This window comes from Panulirus ornatus, chromosome 58, assembly GCF_036320965.1.
Source record: "Panulirus ornatus isolate Po-2019 chromosome 58, ASM3632096v1, whole genome shotgun sequence".
In the NCBI taxonomy this organism is placed as follows: domain Eukaryota; kingdom Metazoa; phylum Arthropoda; class Malacostraca; order Decapoda; family Palinuridae; genus Panulirus; species Panulirus ornatus.
Window position 1 is genome coordinate 25,845,822 of NC_092281.1, and position 24,021 is coordinate 25,869,842.

At 37.6% G+C, this 24,021-nt stretch overlaps 1 protein-coding gene across 1 annotated transcript in view; it reads left to right on the plus strand.

Annotated features, from left to right (window-relative positions):
* The window catches only part of Mpi (mannose phosphate isomerase), a 29,253-nt gene extending 5,784 nt beyond the window's left edge, over window positions 1-23,469 (plus strand). The window contains exons 3-9 of the mRNA XM_071695593.1: window positions 4,760-4,938; window positions 5,746-5,894; window positions 6,075-6,216; window positions 11,053-11,217; window positions 11,375-11,542; window positions 11,698-11,900; window positions 14,238-23,469. Of these exons, the coding sequence (XP_071551694.1) occupies window positions 4,770-4,938; window positions 5,746-5,894; window positions 6,075-6,216; window positions 11,053-11,217; window positions 11,375-11,542; window positions 11,698-11,900; window positions 14,238-14,474 (1,233 nt within the window). The 5' untranslated portion in view covers window positions 4,760-4,769 and the 3' untranslated portion in view covers window positions 14,475-23,469. The remainder of the gene's footprint in view (window positions 1-4,759; window positions 4,939-5,745; window positions 5,895-6,074; window positions 6,217-11,052; window positions 11,218-11,374; window positions 11,543-11,697; window positions 11,901-14,237) is intronic.
* Window positions 23,470-24,021: the final 552 nt, after the last annotated feature.

Consider the following 24,021-nt stretch of genomic DNA (forward strand, 5'->3'; position numbering starts at 1 on the left):
CACATTTATCTTTTTCTTCCCTTCCACATCCTCCCTTTGGCATTGCTGTCTGATTATCAGTCTCAAAGTAAATACCTAACTGACTAAATGTTATTACTTGATGTTCATGATCTGCTAAGTTTTAAAGTAGATGATTTCCAAACTTGATCAGTGACAAAACTTGCAGTAAATTCACTTTGTGTATAGACATTTGTTTTTTGAAATGCTCTGTTTACTAGCAAGTTTCTGTGAGTGCTCCCTAAAACATAGATTGTTCACCAAAGGCCCCTGTAAAACAAGTGGTCCAACCGGACATGAATAATTGATCTACTCTGATATTGCAAGATATATATCACAAAGATAGGGCAAACTGATATTTAATCTGAAAGCTTTTTTAATTATCCTAACAAAGAAGATATGATATGACCCATTTTCATTTTCTAGATGTCAGAAATTTAATGATAATTATCATTATTAAAGTGTGATCCCAGAACTTCTTTCTCTGAAGGGGCACCTGCTGCTTCAAGGTTGTGCTACTTCTAATTACAGGGAAATTAAGGACTCCTTCGGTTTGAGAAGTTCCTCATCTCCTTTCTGTCAACAGATAATGATAAAGCCTTGCCAAAAGTGACTACATTCACAGCATAACCACATGTAGGCAAGGTCTAGTAACACTGCAAAATTAAGATCGTTCTTACATTTTTTTCCCCTATTTTAGCTATAAGTAGACAACTGAATTCAAGTTCAGTCAAAGCATTCTCATATTAAAATCCATAATCACATGTAGGTGGATTATAGTAGCACTGCAAAATTAAGATTGTCCTTACATTTTCTCTCTTATTTTAGCTCTTTAATTGGAATACTGAATTCAAGTTCAGTCAAGGTATTCTCATATCAAAATGTTTTCAGAGCATTTGCCAGTAAGGAGTGATTCCAGAAAGGGTCTCCTGATAATACTGATGGAAGCACATACATCATGATCCTGCACTGTGTTCTGTACTCATATTGAGTGTAAACACATCAGTCGTGCGTTGCTTCACACTGTCCTCTTTTTCATTATAGAACCTTATCTGTCTTTGGGATTTTCCCCTGGGCATGATTGCAATGATTGTGTTGTAATTGAAACACTGAGAGATAGAACTGTTTCATCCTTTGATCTTCTCTTACTAACATAATGAAGAAGAGCAGTCAGCAACCAAGCCTTGTCATACCTAAAAAAAACATATTTTACCAGTGCTGATATATTGTGATCTTGAATGCAATTTTCTTGAAGTTATATCCATGCATATGACTATTTGAAAGTACCTACCTACAGTACTTATGAGCACCTACAATAAATAATTGCCTAGGGCAGGATTAGGATGTAGTTCTCACTATCTTGCTTCTTTTACAGTACTTTTGTTTTCTGTAGCCACACATAAATCATGAATTCATGTTTATGTTAGCACAGCTGAAGAAGATGGTGGATGGTGTTATGAGGGCTTTTATGTACATATATCGTTCTTTGTGAAGCTGGGTTTGTCTTGGTTGTTTGTGGTCACTGCAGAGAGCTTTCCAGTGGATTGGAAGTCATGAACTATTGAAGGTCTGTGTCATGAATAGCAGATTTTGCTTGCACTAGAGTTGCCCTCTGCTTGTGGCTTGTTAATGGTGAGGCAGTAAAAGTTGAGAGCGACACTAGAGTTCACCAATTATGGAGACTCTTTTGCAGTAGCCACTCCCTTGAAGGAGTTCCAAGGGGGTGTGGGCATCAGTTGAAAGTTAATTGAGAACCATTGAGACTGTGAATGGCAAGGGAAACTCTCCACTTCATTTTTAGCCTTCCTTTTTCTTCTTTCTCTTTTTGAATCCATTATTATCAGATGTTTAGATCAGATTGACACGTTATCTTTCTCTAAACTTTGATATTCTCATTGTTCTGTTTATCCACTTCACAGTCCACCTGAATAATCAACATTGGCAACTTTTGCTCTCTTTTTCATTTCTTGTAAATCCATGTTTCATGTTTGTGCATCAGGATAGGTTGTTTTATGCTTTCTATTTAACTGTGCAACCCCTGCAAACTTTTATTTATGTCCCTCATAACCTTCTTCATTGTTCTAATGACTAGCTTATCTTGTAGGATGGTTTTGTAAGTCTTGTTGTTCATTCGTAAATTCTTACTTTCAAAATCTCACACTCTTGACTTCCTCTTTTTGAAATGCCACTACCTTGCTTTTGCTAGCAGTTGTTATAAGATTCCTTTTCTTGTTTTTCTCCCTTCCATTTTTTTTCTTATTCTCTTTTATGTTGATAGCCAGGATATCCTATAAATGATGGTTTATGTGGATATCTGGTAGGTAGTAGGACATAAGGCAGATATCCCTGTCCTGCCTTAATCTTAACCTTAAACCTTTTCATTTCGCATGATTTACAGAAACCTTTCACCATCTCCAAGTATGAATATGTACATGTGTATATATGTATATGTCTATGTATTATTTCTTTTTTTTATTTTGCTTTGTCGCTGTCTCCCACGTTCGCGAGGTAGCGCAAGGAAACTGACAAAAGAAATGGCCCAACCCACCCCCATACACATGTATATACATATACGTCCACACACGCAAATATACATACCTATACATCTCAAGGTACACATATATATACACACACAGACACATACATATATACCCATGCACACAATTCACACTGTCTGCCTTTATTCATTCCCATCGCCACCTCGCCACACATGGAATACCATCCCCCTCCCCCCTCATGTTTGCGAGGTAGTGCTAGGAAAAGACAACAAAGGCCCCATTCGTTCACACTCAGTCTCTAGCTGTCATGCAATAATGCCCGAAACCACAGCTCCCTTTCCACATCCAGGCCCCACAGAACTTTCCATGGTTTACCCCAGACGCTTCACATGCCCTGATTCAATCCACTGACAGCACGTCAAGCCCGGTATGCCACATCGATCCAATTCACTCTATTCCTTGCCTGCCTTTCACCCTCCTGCATGTTTAGGCCCCGATCACTCAAAATCTTTTTCACTCCATCTTTCCACCTCCAATTTGGTCTCCCACTTCTCGTTCCCTCCACCTCTGACACATATATCCTCTTGGTCAATCTTTCCTCACTCATTCTCTCAATGTGTCAAAACCATTTCAAAACACCCTCTTCTGCTATCTCAACCACGCTCTTTTTATTTCCACACATCTCTCTTACCCTTACATTACTTACTCGGTCAAGCCACCTCACACCACATATTGTCCTCAAACATCTCATTTCCAACACATCCACCCTCCTCTGCACAACTCTATTTATAGCTCACACCTCACAACCATATAACATTGTCGGAACCACTATTCCTTGAAACATACCCATTTTTGCTTTGTGAGATAACGTTCTCGCCTTCCACACATTTTTCAACACTCCCAGAACTTTCGCCCCCTCCCCCACCCTATGACTCACTTATGCTTCCATGGTTCCATCTGCTGCCAAATCCACTCCCAGATATCCAAAACACTTCAATTCCTCCAGGTTTTCTCCATTCAAGCGTACCTCCCAATTGACTTGTCCCTCAACCCTATTGTACCTAATAACCTTGTTCTTATTCACATTTACTCTCAACTTTCTTCTTTCACACACTTTACCAAGCTCAGTCACCAGTTTCTGCAGTTTCTCACCCAAATCAGCCACCAGCGCTGTATCATCGGCGTACAACAACTGACTCACTTCCCAAGCTCTCTCATCCACAACAGACTGCATACTTGCCCCTCTCTCCAAAACTCTTGCATTTGCCTCCCTAACAACCCCATCCACAAACAAATTAAACAACCATGGAGACATCACGCACCCCTGCTGCAAACCGACATTAACTGAGAACCAATCACTTTCCTGTCTTCCTACTCGTACACATGCCTTATACATCATCACTGTTTCCCTCATCAGCGAGGTAGTGCTAGGAAACAGACGAAGAATGGCTAACCCACTCATATATGTATGTATAATTTTTTTGTTACCCTAGTTTGAGCCAGGTACCCATTTTATTGACCAACCCCTAGGGGTGAATGAACAACTTGGTTGACTGTGGCCTGATTACAGTAACCAGCATTCGAACCTATGCACTCAACCCTGGGCAGCCCATGAATGCACTCTGCAGCCCACTCATGTTAGCTCTGGTGTATGCTTTTTCCAAGACTAATATTTTCCTTAGGCCATTATTCATACATTTTGTTGATGCAGATGTTTTTAGTTGTCTAGTATATATGGACATATAACCCCCATGATGTTCAGACTCTGCTTGCTCAAGATTACATCATAAGTGAAAAGTCACTGTATCATTTGGAATACATTCTTGTCAAGAACTTCTCGCTCCAAAAGAGTCTATATTTCCCTTCTACTAGTAGTGCCATCTTGATTTGCAGGAGCCTTTAGAAAGGTTCAGGGTAACACCAGGATTCTTTTATAAAAATTTAATGAGGGTAATTATCAATAAATAGATAGAATATAACCTCATTTGATAATATTTGCTTCATGTGACATCAAGATTTTCCACAACTGAATTTTTTGAAATTTCATTACAGTTTTCATGAACTTAGATTCTGCAGATATTTTGTATTTTTATTAAGGCATTGGAATGTATCTGAAGTGCTGGAGTAATTTCTGAATATATGAACAATGTTAGTACTTTGTGCCATTAATTACTGTCAGGCAGATTTATATTCAAATTTTTACCATTTTGTCATATTACATCGATTGGTGAATTAGAATATTTATTGTCATAACTTGCTGACAGGTCCTGCATAATGGAATTGGAATGTGCTGTACAGAAATATGCTTGGGGTGTAAAAGGGTTGAGGAGCAGTGTTGCTCAGTTAGCCAAAGCTGTGCAGCCAGACCTTGAGGTGGCAGATGATCAACCCTTTGCTGAACTCTGGATGGGAACACATCCTAGTGGCCCATCTGTTGTCAAAGGTATTCTGGAACATTATTGATCATGTGTAAGTTAAGTTATTGAAGTGACTGCAGCTACGTTTGCTGAACATGATTTGGAAATAGCTATTGAAGTTCATGAGGCAATATGTTGTAGTATAGTGAAAGGAACTAGGATTGTCAGCAAATCTCAGAAAAGTTGGACAGATAGATAGTGAATTAATTAGGGCTGGATGTATTATATGAGGATGCCAGAGAAATGATTTTCGATTGAGTCCAGTTGTTATTTTGTGTGTGAAAGTGTAGATGTGAATAGGGACTTAAGTGTGAACTAATGATGATGATCTTACAGTGCAAAGTGAAAAAATGAATAATCACTTACTTGGTGTAGAAGCCCATGTCTCACTTTAAGAGTGCAAATGGGTTCAGGATATGTTTGTGGGAATGTAGTGGCTCTATGCACTTGATCTACCGTATGTAAATGGGACATAGGTGGTCAGATATTTACCTAAAGTATGCAGCTGCATTTCATTACAATAATTATTGTAGTAGTTGTCATTTTAATAGAAATACTGTATTTTCAAGGAAATACAACATTGTAAGTAATTTTATGGTTTTGCCTTGCTTACTAAATTTTCAGCTGATACAGTGAAAAGGTTTCTTAAGTTGATGATTTTGTAAGCAAAATTTGAAGATTCTGTTGCTTGATTTCTGCTAATAGAAATTAATTTTAGTACTAGATTAAATTATGGAATGCTGTGATAAAACTCCATAGTTGTATATTTTGTTGATGTTAATGAATATTCAATTTCTTTTTCTCCAATGATAGTTTTTAACTTCTTGCTCCAGCTACTGGTCAAGCCCTTGGAGATTACATTAGCAAGCAGCCAGGGGTCTTGGGCTCACCTGTTATCGAAAAGTTTGGTGAACAACTCCCCTTCTTATTCAAGGTGCTTAGTGTTAATCAGGCTCTCTCCATTCAGGCTCATCCCAACAAGGTAGCTACTAATAAGAATGCACACTGTACTGTCCTGTGCTGTATTGTCATTGTTGAAACTTGTTAAATGTTGATCATTTTATGTCTGCATAAATATGTGAGGATACTGAATAGTGCTATGCCAATTGTTACGATAGTGTCTGAGGCAGCCATCAGAACTGAATTATCTAATCTTCTGTAGAACCATGCTGAGCAGCTTCACAAAGAGCGCCCAGAAGTGTACAAGGACCCAAACCACAAGCCTGAAATGACTATTGCCCTTACCCCTTTCCAAGCTCTGTGTGGCTTCAGACCTGCACAACAAATTTTGAAGCATTTGAAAGGTTAACGTATGATATTTTGCTTAACAGTGCCATGTGTCTATTTCATGTAATAACCATAATGATGATAATGAGTGATAATAATAACCATGATCATATTCCATATTGTCATTCTCACATTGTTTGTATACAGTAAAATACATGATGTGACTAAGAAAAAGAAAAAATATGGAAACTGATACCATCTGCTTTGAGTCTATTCATTTTCATGCCACAGTGGCAGACATCAGATACAGAAATGGATGCAAGACTTAAGAAGCACAGCTAGCCTGACTATTCCAGGTTCATTACCTTTAACTGTAGAGCATTGTTTGAAGTTTTGATTTTATCCATTAACGTAAAGACTTGATTTCATTTCTTAATTTACCTAAACTTTTTAAGTTGTGCACATTGAATATCATCGAAGAGCCTAAAGCTTTGAAATCATTTAGTAGATGTTACTTTAGATGCAAAACAATCATATACCCAAAGTGCACATTTATACAAAGAATAAAGGTATCTTGAAAATGTTCATGTTGCCACAAATTTTCCAGAAAAAAAATCTTTTTTCAGAGAATTGCCTATGGCATTAGGGGTTCTCAACTGCAGTTTTACAACAGTATAATTACTCCAATGTTATTGTGTTATTAGGATAGAAGAAGCTTAGTATAATTACTCCCATGTTACTGTGTTATTAAGATGGAAGAAGCTTAGTATAATTACTCCTATGTTACCGTGTTATTAGGGTAGAAGAAGCTTGCTACTTAATTGAAAAGACTTATCAAGCATATCACCATGTCTTATATATCTGTCATTATCAATCCCTTCCCAATTCAGTGGGATGGATCAGATGCATGCAGCCTCCTCCACATCGCTCCTCCATCATCCTTCTATTTCTACCCATGTCCAGTGTCTTTAAAATGACACTAAAACTTCCTTTCTCATACACATAATGCTTCCATTTCATTTAATCCTCAGTTATTCCCATGCCATCTTCATTTGGAATGTTTCTAGCCTTAATTATATTTTATTGCTACATCTGTCCACCTCTTTCATGGCTTACATCTTGATTAGCCTATCATCTGCCATTCCCTCTGCATGACCATACCACCTAAATGCTTTCATCTGCGTGCCTTTCTAGTAACTTCTTCACACTGTAGTACCTTCTCTTGTCTTCATTTTTTATCCTTTCTCCTTATCTCAACTATATTATTTGAATTACCCATCTCTGCTACCTATCTTGACCCTTACACATCTGGGTTTCATATCTATATGTCAGCAATTGGTTTACTAATAATTCCCCTATGATCAGTCACTGTCATACCATTCACCTTGATGTTTATACAGAGGAAACATTCTTTTATTCTTACACTTGCTTCTACTCCCTTTTTCTTCATATAGTCCCAATTACTGTTTTGTCCAGTCATCAGGCACCACTTTTCCTTGCTCTCGGATACTTTCCAGTTCCACTCCACAGAAGACTCACCTTCATTCTTCACCCTCATACTAACCTTTTCATGTATGACCGCAGCTTTTTTGTTAAAGTTTTATTGCTCTTCTTACCTTACCTCCTTCTCTATAATACATTTCCTCTTGTACATACCTGTTTCCATATCTTACCTTCTTACTTCCTTCTCTTTAATATATTTCCTCTCCCATATACCTTTATCCCCTCTCTCCTTACCCCTGTTTTTACTGCACCAGTAAACACTTATTGACTGTCATTTCTAGCCTTCTTTTGATGTATTCTATCCATCACTTACAAACTGTATAATTTGTCACCAGCCCCACATCAGTATGATATAGGCTGACAAAACAGTTAGGTCATCACAAAGAGATATAGATACAGAGAGAGTATTTTGCCATAGTGAATTCCATAGAAAAGTTTGAACATAGATTAGGAGGTATGGCTATACTAAACTACAAACCTCTGATGAACATTCCAGAAAACTAAGATTTATATATAGGCACCTCTCTGTCTAAACAGTTTTGGAGAGCAGTTTCCATTGATTTTATCTTTTTGTCAGTTTACAATTTTTAACTACATTCTTATTCATAAGAGCAAAGCAAAGTCATACAGTCTCTTGCATTATACATCTCTGTATATTGATGATCAGTAAACTATTATTATTATCATTATGTAGTTACCATGTTATATGCCTTTTCTAAATTCATGCCATACACACTTTCATCTATCTTCTCAGGCCTTTGCTCAGAGTATAAATGTTAATACCCAACTTTCACTTCCACTTTCCTTTCTTAATTTATTTTACATTGTTAGTCACTGTCACAGCCTATACTTAAGTGACTTTGATAAGAAACTTTTTATTTCGTAGTGATTTTAGCCAGTCGTATGTTGCTCACTTATAAATGCTGTTGTACATATTTGCCAACAAGTAGTGGTGATGTGAGAAGGAGATGGAGTGAGTATTTTGAAGGTTTGTTGAATGTGTTTGATGATAGAGTGGCAGATATAGGGTGTTTTGGTCGAGGTGGTGTGCAAAGTGCGAGGGTTAGGGAAAATGATTTGGTAAACAGAGAAGAGGTAGTAAAAGCTTTGCGGAAGATGAAAGCCGGCAAGGCAGCAGGTTTGGATGGTATTGCAGTGGAATTTATTAAAAAAGGGGGTGACTGTATTGTTGACTGGTTGGTAAGGTTATTTAATGTATGTATGACTCATGGTGAGGTGCCTGAGGATTGGCGGAATGCGTGCATAGTGCCATTGTACAAAGGCAAAGGGGATAAGAGTGAGTGCTCAAATTACAGAGGTATAAGTATGTTGAGTATTCCTGGCAAATTATATGGGAGGGTATTGATTGAGAGGGTGAAGGCATGTACAGAGCATCAGATTGGGGAAGAGCAGTGTGGTTTCAGAAGTGGTAGAGGATGTGTGGATCAGGTGTTTGCTTTGAAGAATGTATGTGAGAAATACTTAGAAAAGCAAATGGATTTGTATGTAGCATTTATGGATCTGGAGAAGGCATATGATAGAGTTGATAGAGATGCTCTGTGGATGGTATTAAGAATATATGGTGTGGGAGGCAAGTTGTTAGAAGCAGTGAAAAGTTTTTATCGAGGATGTAAGGCATGTGTACGTGTAGGAAGAGAGGAAAGTGATTGGTTCTCAGTGAATGTAGGTTTGCGGCAGGGGTGTGTGATGTCTCCATGGTTGTTTAATTTGTTTATGGATGGGGTTGTTAGGGAGGTAAATGCAAGAGTTTTGGAAAGAGGGGCAAGTATGAAGTCTGTTGTGGATGAGAGAGCTTGGGAAGTGAGTCAGTTGTTGTTCGCTGATGATACAGCGCTGGTGGCTGATTCATGTGAGAAACTGCAGAAGCTGGTGACTGAGAGTTTGGTAAAGTGTGTGAAAGTAGAAAGTTAAGAGTAAATGTGAATAAGAGCAAGGTTATTAGGTACAGTAGGGTTGAGGGTCAAGTCAATTGGGAGGTGAGTTTGAATGGAGAAAAACTGGAGGAAGTGAAGTGTTTTAGATATCTGGGAGTGGATCTGGCAGCGGATGGAAACATGGAAGCGGAAGTGGATCATAGGGTGGGGGAGGGGGCGAAAATTCTGGGAGCCTTGAAGAATGTGTGGAAGTCGAGAACATTATCTCGGAAAGCAAAAATGGGTATGTTTGATGGAATAGTGGTTCCAACAATGTTGTATGGTTGCGAGGCATGGACTATGGATAGAGTTGTGCGCAGGAGGATGGATGTGCTGGAAATGAGATGTTTGAGGACAACGTGTGGTGTGAGGTGGTTTGATCGAGTAAGTAACGTAAGGGTAAGAGAGATGTGTGGAAATAAAAAGAGCGTGGTTGAGAGAGCAGAAGAGGGTGTTTTGAAATGGTTTGGTCACATGGAGAGAATGAGTGAGGAAAGATTGACCAAGAGGATATATGTGTCGGAGGTGGAGGGAACGAGGAGAAGAGGGAGACCAAATTGGAGGTGGAAAGATGGAGTGAAAAAGATTTTGTGTGATCGGGGCCTGAACATGCAGGAGGGTGAAAGGAGGGCAAGGAATAGAGTGAATTGGAGCGATGTGGTATACCGGGGTTGACGTGCTGTCAGTGGATTGAATCAAGGCATGTGAAGCGTCTGGGGTAAACCATGGAAAGCTGTGTAGGTATGTATATTTGCGTGTGTGGACGTATGTATATACATGTGTATGGGGTTGGGTTGGGCCATTTCTTTCGTCTGTTTCCTTGCGCTACCTCGCAAACGCGGGAGACAGCGACAAAGCAAAAAAAAAAAAAAAAAATATTTGCCAAATCCATTTGATTATTATAACACCACCACTCTTTCATTTTAACTCTACCTCCATTACAGCTACTTTTACATTATCAGACCCAGACCCTATTTTTGCAACTTATTGTTTTGTTTTGTGGATAACTGACATTTGCAAAACTTAGTTATATGAAAATTTGCAAAGTTACACCTCTAGAAATGGGCCTACAGAACCCCTTATATATGTTCCCACATGCTCAGTAAGTTTAAACTGTTACGTATGCACATATTCAACAGTGATACTGTTTCAGAGATTAGTTTATTGGTCTGTTATGTAAAATGGAAGGCTGTTGAATATACCATTTATATATGCTTGCTTATGAACTTTTTATTCGCTTATATTTATGGCTGATGGACGTACATGCCAATGTAATGCCATCTTTAAAAGTGTGTGAAGGGGCATAGCATTAATGGTGAAAGGTGTTAGTCAGAGGATCCCTGAACTGTAAGTGGAATAATGAATTAGTCCAGTCCATACAAGGGAATTTTTAGTTGAAAGGTTCCTTTTCCAGACATATTCTCTGTATTCCTTTGCCACAGGTTGCTATTTACACATGCTGTTATCCAATTGCAGAAGTTCATGAGCTTCGGATGGTAATTGGTGATGATGCATGTAATGAGTTCAGCGAGAATCCCTCTGAAGAAAATCTCAAGGCATGTTTTTCTGCAATGATGAACTCACCAAAGGATATTATTGCATCTTCCCTTAGTGATCTCTTGCAACGATTCTCTGAAATGGGTGTGTCACTTGATAGATCTTAAGTTCTTGAGTTGTATGTTGAGTGTTATCTGTTTACTGAATTTCATGTTATCCATATCCTTGTTTTCTGTTAGGGTTACTGAGAGGAATCTGTAAAAATTCTTGGTACAAATATTTTATAACACTTTTATAACAGATTCAGTGAAGGGGAATGAACTCCTTCGTGACCTCTTCATAACTCTCCATGAAAAGTACCCTGGTGATGTTGGCTGCTTCTCCATATACCTGATGAACTATCTTACTTTGCAACCAGGGGAGGCCATGTTTCTTGGTCCCAATATCATTCATGCTTACCTGCTGGGGGGTATGTTGATGATTTCCGTATGTATTTGACTTTATTAGTTGTAGCTAATTTCCTTCTATTTTTTTATTTTTCAAAGTTTTTGTATGATAATCATATTGTATTTAATATCAGAAGTTTGAACTTTGAAGTACAAAATGTAGCACCTCACCTTACAGATTGCATCGAGTGCATGGCCTGCTCAGACAACGTTGTACGTGCTGGACTGACTCCAAAGTACCAGGATGTGGAGACCCTAGTGAACATGTTGGAATATAAAATGGTGTCAATTGAGTCCAGAAAGTTTGAGGGCTTTAAAATGGATGATTATACAACCCTCTACAACCCTCCAGTGCCTGACTTTGCTGTCGACATGATTGAGGTGTGTTGTAGATCTTTCTTATTAAACCAGATGTTTGTCCTGTAGAAAATTAAGTAGAGCTTCCTTGAATTTTCATTATTATATTTTGAGCGATACAGATGAGCTGTAGGTACAACAGCTGTCACTCAGACACTGCATGATAAGTAACATGCCCAAAAAGTTTATGCATGATGACCACCATATCATAGTTACCTTGCGCCAGTCATTAACTCAATAGAAACTATAAGCGCAAGTTGTTTCTTCGTTTCAGAACTGTCATGGTGGTATCACTTCACTATCAAGCTGTTTCTTCACTTTTTATAAAATTTCAGTAAATTTTGTCTTTCATAGTTTTCCCTCCATGTTTTTCTTTGTTATGAGAATGAAGGTAACTGTCAGATTATTACCTGTCATTCATTCTAGGCCAAGTTTTATGCTTTGATAATGTCCAACACTTGGAGCCTTTGTTGCTAGATGCACTGATTGACTGTGTCTGGCTGAGTATCAGGATCTAGTCTTATAAGGCAACCTTCTCATGAGGAATGTGCTTTATGAATTGTACTCTAAGTTCATTTAGCCATTCTCTGTCCAGTTATTGGTCATTAGCAGGGAGTCAAGAACTTATTGTCATGAGACTGGAACATTAGAATGGTTTGGTTTTCAAGATGAATGACTTTACAGTAAGCACAAGAGTTGAGTATCATCATGGCTTAGGTAGATTAGCTCCATGGTGTCATTAACCATCTCTTTCTTGTAGTGAATACCATCTATACCAATGAATCTTATGAGCTTGTATCCTAGTTGCAAACATTGCTCACCTCAGAGCCAGCCTTCCATACCTAGCTTTTTAGTCATCCTTCTGGAGTTGATTGATAAATGGATACTTGTCATTACCTAGGGTTTTTTGAGTACGTAAATACATACTTGTAATTGTCTATTTGCATAGTACAGGGAGGGAGTTCTTCACTCATTAGGCCCCATCTGTTGCTTTCTCTGTCATTCAATTTTTTAACTTTTGCATAAAGTTAGCGTGTGCAATTTCATCTCATAGTATGATCCGTTAATTCACTGCTCTGATACTAAAAAGGCTCTTCACTTCCTCTCTAAAAGGGTTCCTGCTAAGGTTCCTGTCATGACTTGTGGTTGTTGTGGCTTTGCATCTCATAGAAATCTGGTTTAGAATCTTGAACTTGATAATTGAGTCATCCTCTCTTCTGTGTTTATGGCATGTAACTCTCTAACTTTGTTACCACCTTTGTTGTTTTCTCTTCACATTTTTAGAGATCTTTGTGCAACTTTAATCCCATTTAACATTTGAGTGATATTTCTGGCCATCTCATTACCCCCAAAAATAGCATAAAGTTTTTTTATTTTCAATTTATGGAAAAGTAATATAGAATTTTTATTCTTATGACAGTTTCTAGATTAGAAAAACACACTTGTTACTGGATTGGCCAATCTTAAGTAAGCAAATAAATTTCTCTTACACATGATTTTTTTTTATGTATGTGAGTAAGGACAGCAAAACTAGAGGATGTTTGGACCATATGTTTGCTTTGAAGAATATATTTGTAAAGTATTTGCCAAAGAGGCGGATTTTTATGTGGAATTTATAAGTATGGGAAAAACATATGATAGGGTTGACAGAGATGTTTTGTAGAAGGCGCTTCAAAAAAAAAGTGGAAGGAAAGCCACTAGATGCAGTGAGCTTTTATCAGAAGGAGGAGGTATGAAAACTCTTCTTCCATTATCAGCAAAGTAATGGAAATCCCTTCCCTCCTTAGTCATGTTCCTCCCCTACAAACTTTCCACCTTCTAGAATCAAGTCTATAAAGACCCTAGTAGCTCAGATTGATTTCTTCCCAGTTGATTTTCTTATGCTCTTGAGTTTTTCTTTGTCCAATATGGCCACAAACAAAACTTGTTTTGCCAGTGCCATCTTGGCTGTTATGAAGATAAATATACATAATCTGTACTATAGATAGATATAACTTAATGTTATCATAGGTTGATTCATTGTATAAAAGTTGAAATACAAATGTTTATCAGCACAAATAACTTAGATGTGCTCTCCTCCAAAAGCAATTTTTTATTAACAAAACATAATTCTGGTCTGTGCAACCATACCTGACAAATTACTCCTGAGCTTTTCAGAGTATTCCCTTTGCAACTGTAATCTGCTAGTTTTGTGTGGTGTCATATGCCCTATTTGGTACACTTTACCCAGTAATCATAAATATGTATTGCATCAATTTTGAAATTTAAAGGTCTTCAGAAATTTATGAAACTTAAACTTAGGAAAACAGGTGTGTGTGTGTGTGTGTGTTGTAAGTGTTCTCTCTCTGTTCTTTCCAACAGATTCCTGATGGAATGAATCAGTACACCCTAAGGCCAATGGAATCAGCTAGCATTGTCTTGGTTGTGGAGGGTAGTGCTGGAGACGTTGATGTCAACCCTGCATCCTCTGGAGAGGTGCCCCATGCCACACATATAGAACGTGGCTCAGTTTTATTTGTGGTAGCAGGACAGTCTTTAACTTTGAAACCTAAACCTGGATCAAGATTCCTTGCCTTCCGTGCTTTATGTATCCTTTAAGCATCAAACCTTTGTGGTGTTGAGTAATGGGTTTAAAAAGTGATTTATGAGTATAAATATTAATGAAATCTTTGAGGATGAGTTTTTTACCCTATTAGTGATATTGGCTCTTTAATGTATTGGAAGAACTTAAGCAAATAAGTTTACTAAATTATTCATCTCTATGATTGTTTTATGATACATTAAGATGCTTAAGGCATAGTGGTAAAGGTAATTTTTAGGTAAAGGTAATTTTGCAGAGAAAGGATGATTTGTTCACAGAAATTTGTGTGTTATGTTGAATGATTTTTTTAAGTTTCTCTTCCTCTGCTTTTTTAAGAAAGATGTTATATCTTTGTTTTAGAATACTGTTATCACACACACACACACACACACATGGACCCACAGCATCAGCAGGAGCAATATCAGTGGGGAGTACCTGCCTACAAATACCTATGATGAGATTTAGCCAGAGGCAGTGCTAGCATGTAGTACTCACCACAGGATAAGTTAGTTTTGAAGAACAAGTTGTGTGAGATACATAGTCACATATTCAATTGTGTGTTTGTGGACTGACTTTCAGCAGCCCTGGTTTGGGTTAGACAGAACAGAAAAGATGGGTGATTTTTGGTGAAACTGCTCTGCAGAAATACTTGTTTTAAAGGCAACAAGGGATGGAGTACACCTAGTGGGCCCTACTATTAGAGGAAAAAATTCATGGCAACGGTGGTAGATAAGTTCATAAATCAAGGTAGGGTTTGTAAGGAAAAATGTATTCATTGCAGATATCCACCATCTTGATTATTTTAAACCATGTACAATTCACACACTAATCAAAAGGTAATATATTGGAAGGGAAGGCAGTTGTTTTAAACCATAGTTAAGACTCATTGATGAAAATTAGCAATTACAGAGACTGCCAGCATTCACCTTAAAAAAGAGATCCTTTTGTAATTTTGAATTAAAAGACACGTAAGATATTATCCCAAAGCAATTGGAAGAGCATAAGAAGGCCATTAACACCACATGAGCAAAGCAAGTAAAGTTCTTTAAGCCAGAACTAATGGCCTTAATAGGATAAAGTTTGTTCAAGACACCTGTGCCATGATGAAAAGGGAGATATTAGATAAGGTTAGAGAATAGTAGGAAATAATGTGACTTCAGGAGATAAAAGAGAGGTAGGCCAGTTCATGGACAAGTGAACTTTTGAAGAGGGAGGTCATCAGACTTAAGTCTGTGATGATATGATAGTTACTTAATTCCTGGCCTTGGAGTCCCTTCTGTCTTTATGAGACTCCTGCAAATTCACTGGATGGGACCATAGGTCATAAAGTATAGTGATGCTGTTTTTATAATTGTGTAGAGAAAGTGAAAGGCATGTGAGCAGTAAGTGTTCAGTGTCTTCCTTGTTGTTGATGCATCATCGGCATGCAGTCCTGGGACGTATTGAACTGATGTTGGTAGTAATATAGGGGTGGGTGATGTTGAAAGCAGAGACAGGTAAATGTAGCTCATGTCCGTCTGGGGAATGTTGCTTCAATGGGATGGTGTACAAGACTGAGTTGGAGGATGGTTTTTTTAAGTGATTGTGGGGCCTTTAAGTGTGTAATTGTTTTGTCAGTGTAAAGATTGCTGTGGATGGGGAATCTGAAGTGTCAGACAGGGGCTAAGCTTTTTATTTTTACTCAGGGATTGGTGGCTAAGCTTTTTGTTTTTACTCAGGGATTGATGGCTAAGCTTTTTATTTTTACTAAGGGGTTGGTTGTTAGTTATGGAGTTGTTTGGGTGGGAGGGTTCTAGTGCTGTTGCTTACAACTGAGTCCTGAGCACATTAAGGTGGGTCTGCATTAGGAGGATCTTTGTTTCCTTGTGAAGGTGTTGAATGTTTGCAGTTTCTAGACAGCCAGTGATTGTTGTGAATGAATCACTTTGTGTGGTATACAATTTTGTTATATTTGCTTGAGAGGGTGAAAATTCAGGCAGATAAGGCACATTAATGGCAAGCAGATGAATTTTGTGTATAGGATGTGAGGATTCATTTTCTTTCAAAATTTGGCGCATTAGTTTTGTGAGGTCATTTAGTGTGTGTGTGTTGCTTTTGCGTTTATGTTAATAGTGTAGGGAGTGAATGTAATGTGTGTCTTATTTAATGCCTAGGTTTGCTGATTGGGAAAGACACCATTCGTGTGACTGGAAGATGTGAGCTGGATTCATGTCTGTTTCTCAATCTTGTCCGCTGCATCTTATGAGTTAGGTAGCACCAGGAACAGACGAAGAAAAGGCTGTCATGTGTAATGCACCAAAATCACAGCCCTGTACACACAACTAGGACCCAAATAACTTTACATGATTTTCTTCATCTACATTACTTGGGCAGGTTCAGTCCCTTGATAGCACATGGCCCTCTGTGTACCACGTCACTCTAGTTTACTCTGTCCCATGCATGCCTTTCACTCTCCTACATAGTCATGCCCCACTTATTCATTCCATTCTTCCATTTCTAATTCATTCTACCCCTTCTTGTTCCCTCTTCTTCTGACATATATCCTCTTTGTCACCTTATCCTCACTCATCTCATTTTGTCATGTGTCCAAATCATTTCACTTGGTTAAAACCTTTCATAAGGTGAAATGTAGCGAGGCATCGGATGTTGAATTTTTTAAGAAAGGGGTGACTGTATTGTTGATTAGTTACTTAGGATTTTCAGTGTATATATGGATTGTGGCGAGGTGCCTAAGGATTGGGTGAATGCATGTACAGCAATTGTACAAAGGCAAAGGTATAAAGGTGATGTTCTAACTACAGAGGGAAAAGTTTATTAAGTGTACTTGGTAAATTATAAGGAAGAGTAATGATTGAGAGGGTGGTGGCATCAGATTGGGAGGAACAATGTGGTTTCAGGAGTGGATCAGGTGTCTGCCTTGAAAAAATGTGTATGAGAAATACTTAGAGAAAGGGGATTTGTATTTGGCATTAATGGATCTGGAGAAGACATATGACTGAGTTGATGGAGATGCTTGTGAAAGATGGTATGAATATGTAGTGTGGAATGAAGCCTGTCAGAAGCAGTGAGGAATTTTAATCCAGAGTGCAGGTAGGTAGGAAGGAGGGTGAATGGTTTCAGGTGAAGGTGGATCTGCGACTGGGATATGTGATACCACCATGGATGTTTGATTTGCTTATGGATAGGATGGTGAAAGGGGTAAATGCAGGGATTATGAAGAAAGGCCCAGCTATGGAGTTTGCAGCTGGGGTGGGATGCAGTAGGTCAGAGACTCAATAATGCAAATTTTGAAGGCTTTTCATCTGAAGGAAAGAATATCAGAGGACTAGGATGAAACAGGTGGGAGCTCTGTGAAGGAAAAGTTTATGGTGATAATAGTAAATCAGAATGAAAGAAATAAAGTTATTGGAATAAATTTAGAGATTGAAAAACACCTCCAAATGTCATGAAAAACTTTTAACAGGTAAAAGTTAAGCTGAAGAATGTTATCAAAAAATGTGACTACAGATTGAAAATGAATAAAGGAACTAGAATACTGGGAATCAGGGAAAGGGTAAGTGTGAAGGAAACAATTTCTTGTCTTGGAGAGTGAATGATTGATTAAACAAAAGATTTGCCAATATACAAAACATAAATAAACAATAGAAAATAGGAAATTATTCAACAATTAAGAAAAAAAGATAGAAAAGAGACATTAAATCAATGGAGCAGATTTATGGGCACTTTGAAACTAAAGGTCATAATGACTTATGAAGTGAAATTATAGAAAGGGAAATATACCCTGATACAGATCAATTGGGCAACTCTGTGGAGTGTTGCGTGCAAGGTTTAAGAAAGTGCAGATTACCCCAGTTTGAGGAACGCTAGCAAAGAAAAAAATGCTTATGCTAGATAAGATCAGAGACAAGAAGGTGGATGCATTAATACCTGAAAATGGGTTGCACCAGAATGGAGGGAGCTGATGAAGTGGGATGATGATAGAAAAGAGTTGATTTTTGGATTGAAAGACCATATTCCAACTGAAGAAGAAAGGGTACTGAAACTGCAAAAACTACTAGGGGGTGTAGACCTACAAAATGCAAGTTTTTGAGGTAAAAGAATAAAAGAATTTTTAGATACAGTGAGGAAACAAGGGGATGACCAGTAAATACCTAATACACAAAGGGATGACGAGTTATGAAGGTATTAAACAAACTAACAAAGAGTAGTTGAGAGGGATGTTTATCAGATGTGACAATGAGAAAGAAATAAAGTGTACAACCAGAAAGTGAAAATGGGTATCAAAAAAAACCAAAGAGCAGAACAACTCTACTCTTATTTAGCGAGGCTAGGAATGTTAAGTGGTACGTGTGGCAGATTAAAGGTAGTATGTAAGAACGCTGATGGATTTGTAGTGAATAGACAATAGCTGGAATTTAAAGACTGAAGTCAAGCCAGATGTAGTGAAGATATGATCCATCCTGTGAGATATGATCCAACCTAATCTGGAGGGGTACTTGATATAAAGGGAGGAACGAAATGACAAAGGAGTAGGGGGATTGACCCTCTTAATAAAAGACAGTGTAAAGTTTCATGAAATTCTAGAAGATGGCCCATTTAGTCAGGACATTGGGAAAAGTAACTGTTGGAAAGGCTCAAATAATGATGTTTAGTACAGTTACCCAAGGAATTGTGATGAACCAGATGAATAATCCGATGTCGACAATGAAAGCACAGTCAGGAAGCAGTAGATGGTACAATAGAGTTTTGATAATGAGGGTCCTTGACTTTCAAGAAATAGACTGGAAAAATTTAGATTCCCATGGAGATAGAAGACCATGGAAATAAAAGTCCTTAGAGTGTATACAGGAAGATTTCATGTATCAGTGTATTACTGAGATTTGAAAACAGAAGGGCTAATACACCATTGCTAGATCTTATCTTGAGACAGAGTAACATGGAAATAAGAATATTCATATATGATACAATAGTGGAAAAAAATGCTTGAGTTTGAATGAATGTTTAATGAGGACATACAGTGTCTGCAAAAATTCTCATCAGACTCCCCATTCATTTTCAGAATCAGTGTCGCACTTACATTGTATTACCTTGTCATCTCTCCTTTGGCCTTGATTACCATCTGCAGACATCTGGGCATGGAATTGGCAAGGTTCCTAAAATGATCTAGGTCCATTTTTGGTTCCATAGAGTCTTGACCTGCTGAATGAGGCAAGGTACTGATGAGGTGTTGCAGGAAGCAGCTTCCTGATCGTATGTTTTGGGTGCTTCTCGCTTCCAGGCTAGAATTCGGGCTTTCTTCTCCTTAGAAAGGTAAGGGCCAACCATCTTGAAGCACAGGTGGAAGAAATGCAGTGCCCAGACATGAAATTCCCAAAATGAAGAAGCAGGCAGGAAGAGTAAATAAAGAACATCTTTCCCTAAAGGTTTCCTGAGGCACACTGAGGCAGGTTGGTGGTGCTCAAATTATTAGAAATGCTAGTTTCAGCAAGCAGGTATGATGATTTCACCCTGAGAGCATCATATATTTGGACCCACAATAAACCTTATCTGTGTATTGCCTTTGAAATATGTGGGGGAGGCTGACATCTTTTTTTACAGACAATACATAGGTCAAAGAAGAATTCTGACTCAAAGAGGAGATACAATCATCAAGACTAAGCAGAGCAAATAAAGTTTCTTTCAAAATGAATTGGGATATGGATTTCCATTGCCAAAAAGTAATTCAGTGTTGTGAAAGGTTCTCTGAAATCTGTAAGAGGTTCACTAACCAAATAAAGTTAGAGAGAGGACAGTAAACTGTACTTTGTTAGACACAAAACTATAAGAAACATATACTGAATGTTCCTCGTAATGAGATGCAGAGCATTCATGTTCAGTGCATAAAGGTGAAATGGAAAGTTTAGAAAGAATGAGACATTGTAGGTTGATGAATTACTACTGCAGGACCCAGCAAACTTATGGGCTATACCAGAACAGAAAGACTGCAGAACTGGAGGTAGATAGTTGTAAGTCACAGATAAAATTTTGGACTGAAAGCCATATTTTTTTGTCTTTGTACTGCAGGAAGACCATATTTTAACAAGGGTTATTTTTTGGGTAAAATAATCAAAGAGAGAAACAAAGATACACTCATGATATAAAGGGAAGACCAGTAAAGATTATTTTGAAAGTGCAGATGTGAAGCCAAGAGGTACATAGCAGGCTAAAGAAACTTGGTTACGGCAAAGTATTCAGTCAAATGTTCATCATATTCAACTCAAAGGAAGAGTATGAGAGAATAAATAGAATAGTCTGAAAGCCAAAAATACCAAAAATATATGGCAGCAAGAGGCTACAGAACAGATCAACCTCACTATCAGAAAAGAGAGACAAGTAATTTAGTGGTGCTAGAGTAGGACTGAAAGTTTTATATACAAATGCTGATAGATTGGGAAGAAATGTAAAAGAGCTGGTGTTGAGGGAATGAATTGTGGAAACCAAACCAGATATTGCATTAGTATTAGAGATGAAGCTTATTGATAAGCTCAAACCATAGCTTTTAAGAGTTACATTATAGTAAGGAAAAGAAGAGAAGACAATGAAAGATTGGCAATCTTGGTAAGGGAAAGTCTTTCAAGAATAAACTGACAGAGTGCAGCTAATCAGGCTGAAATATTCAAAGAAAAAGGCCTATGAGGATAAAAGGAAAACATGTGAGGGACTTGAAGGTAAGTTCCAAAGTGTTTCCAGTGATGAACACTTTAACCCCAGGAAGATGGGATGAGTAGATGTAAAGGAATTGAAATTGTTAAAAAAGACAGGTTAGCCACTAGAAAAGACATAGGTTAGCCATTGATGTATCATCATCCAAGTCTCATTGTATATGTTACATAGTATGCAAAAACTCTTGACAGGCTGCTTAAAATGCTGCTAAAATATTTAGAGGGAGTACAAGTTACTAAACATGCCTGTTTTCAAAAGAGGTAAATGGAGGCAATGTGCTGAAATACAAACTAGTGTTTCTGGCAAGTATGGTTCATAAAATGCTGGAAAAAGAAAATCAGAAACTTAATGGATGATTTCTGGAAAACTTATTGAGTAGAAGAAAGTATGTTTACAGGGTAGAGGTTAAGTATGATGAATTTGTCAGACCTGTGAAAGAGTGAGCTTGGTTTTTGACAATGGAGGTTCATGGACAGATTGTGTGTTCTTAGATTGCAAGAAACATTTTACCATATCACCCTTAGGAGGCTGGTAAAGAAGCTAGTTTTTCAGGCAGGCATAAGGGAATACAGCATTAGGGGATCTAAAACTATTTGAGTATAAGGAAATAGTGAACACGTCACATAAGCCTCTTATAAGTAAATTGGGGCTAACCATGGCATATCATATGCCTTAGACCCATTATTACTTGATGTTTTAATGGCTTGCCATAAGGTCAAAAGAGAAGTAGGTTATACCCAGGGAATGCGGAGTAATGAATACAGAACACAATGAAAGAAGGCCTCAATGTTACTATTGTATAATTAAGCAAGACACAAGCTATTTGATTATGTATTTGAAAAGGACTTTTGGGTTGACTATGCAAGATCTACTGCCAGAACACCACTCATTGATATTTGAATTTGTATTTAAGTACATGGAAAAATTTTATTTTTGATAAACTGTTTGCAACTTATGATATACCCAAATTGGAAAATGTATCTCATGTTTGGTCAGCTCAAGGAAACATAAAGAAGTTGTAGACAAGAGAGAGAGGTGCAGAATGTAACTATGCGAACATGAAAGAAAGAATAATAAAAGGATATTAGATGACACCTTTAAGATTCTGAATCACGTTGACAATGTTGACAGAGAACAGTTCTGTGGAAGATGAAAAGAACATGCAACCAGAGACCATAGCAAGAAACTTGTTAGAAAAAGATGGAAAGTATTTCTAAAGTATCGGAGTTGTAGATGAATGGAATAAGCTTGGTGATAGAATTATGAATGAGACAGTTTGGAAGTTTAAAGTGTTGTTTTATAGTAAAGGAAGTTCAAGAAATGGAACCCCTAGCTCCTTCCCCATACTGTTCAAATAGGTGATCACAAATCATAGCAGGGACAGAAGATATATGCCAGAGAGCTCTTATGGTGGTTGTTCTTCTTGATTTAAGGATATGACTTGCCAGAAGGACTGGATCAATAGCTGACAATGTATGCAGATGAGGCTTAGGTCATAGGGAAAGTAAGAAATGACAAGGATTGCATTAGCTATCAATGGGACATAAACAAGTTCCTGAGTAAGTCTAATGTATGGTTGATGAAATTCAAAGCAATTAAATGCAAAGTAATGAAGGTGGGACAGTGAAAGAAGGCCTCAAATTGACTGTGATATGATAGGTTACAAGCTACATAAATCTGTTTGCAGAAGGGACTTAGCTGTACCCAGCATTTCATAGAACACCACATCAGGGTGATTTTTAAGGAGGTAAACTGCCTGCTGGTTGATATTAGAATGGCATTAAGTGCATGATTAAGAGAATATTAAGCACATTATTTACAAATTATGTTAGACCTAGATTAGTGTGCATCTCAAGTTTGGTCACCTCACTTAACCTTTAATCTGCTTGCTTCATCTTCCGATGACACTTATATAACTGTCATCCTCACATAACAGTTTAAAACTTCCTTCCTCTGTTTGATATCCCAGCTGATGTTTGCTTCCACCAATTATCCATAGATGTCATAAGCAGCCTACCGCCTCTGCTGGAAATATTACACATCTTGGTAACCCACAGAACATTGAATAGAATGCATGTAGGTCATCTTGGCTTTATGGCAGATGTACATGCTCTCTCATGTAGTTAGTTTTAGGATAAAAAACAAATTCTGTGGTATTCTTGTTGTTATCTTTACTGCAAAGAAAGTTATTTGTATATGTATTCATGTCAATAAAGTTGTATGTGTAAATAACATGTAAACACATAAAAAACTTGTATGATATGTAAAAGATATGTAAGATATGTACAAAATATATATGAAAATACATAAGTTTAGTGTGAAACCATGCCTTCATAATTCATGTAATGTGATTAAGTTTATATGGAATTAAATTATGTTTAGAAAAAAAACATAATTATCATGTACTTACAAAGATAAGGAGTATCAGTGATGGCAGCATGGGCCCATTGCCACTCAGCACATGCCCACACCACCATTGAGGAAAATATACTAAACTTTTTAAATATTTTTTCTGATACTTTATGATATAATCATATTTTGTAAGAGAAAGAGAATTTTTAAGATTTTTTCACCTGATGAATGGGAAAGAAAGATGCCTGTTTAAGGATTAAAGAATTAAAGAAACCTTCATATATATGATATATATTGGGGAAGAGCAGTGTGGTTTCAGAAGTGGTAGAGGATGTGTGGATCAGGTGTTTGCTTTGAAGAATATGTGTAAGAAATACTTAGAAAAACAGATGGATTTGTATGTAGCATTTATGGGTCTAGAGAGGGCATATGAGGGAGTTGATAGAGATGCTTTCTGGAAGGTCTTAAGAGTATATGGTATAGGAGGTAAGCTGTTAGAAGCCATGAAAT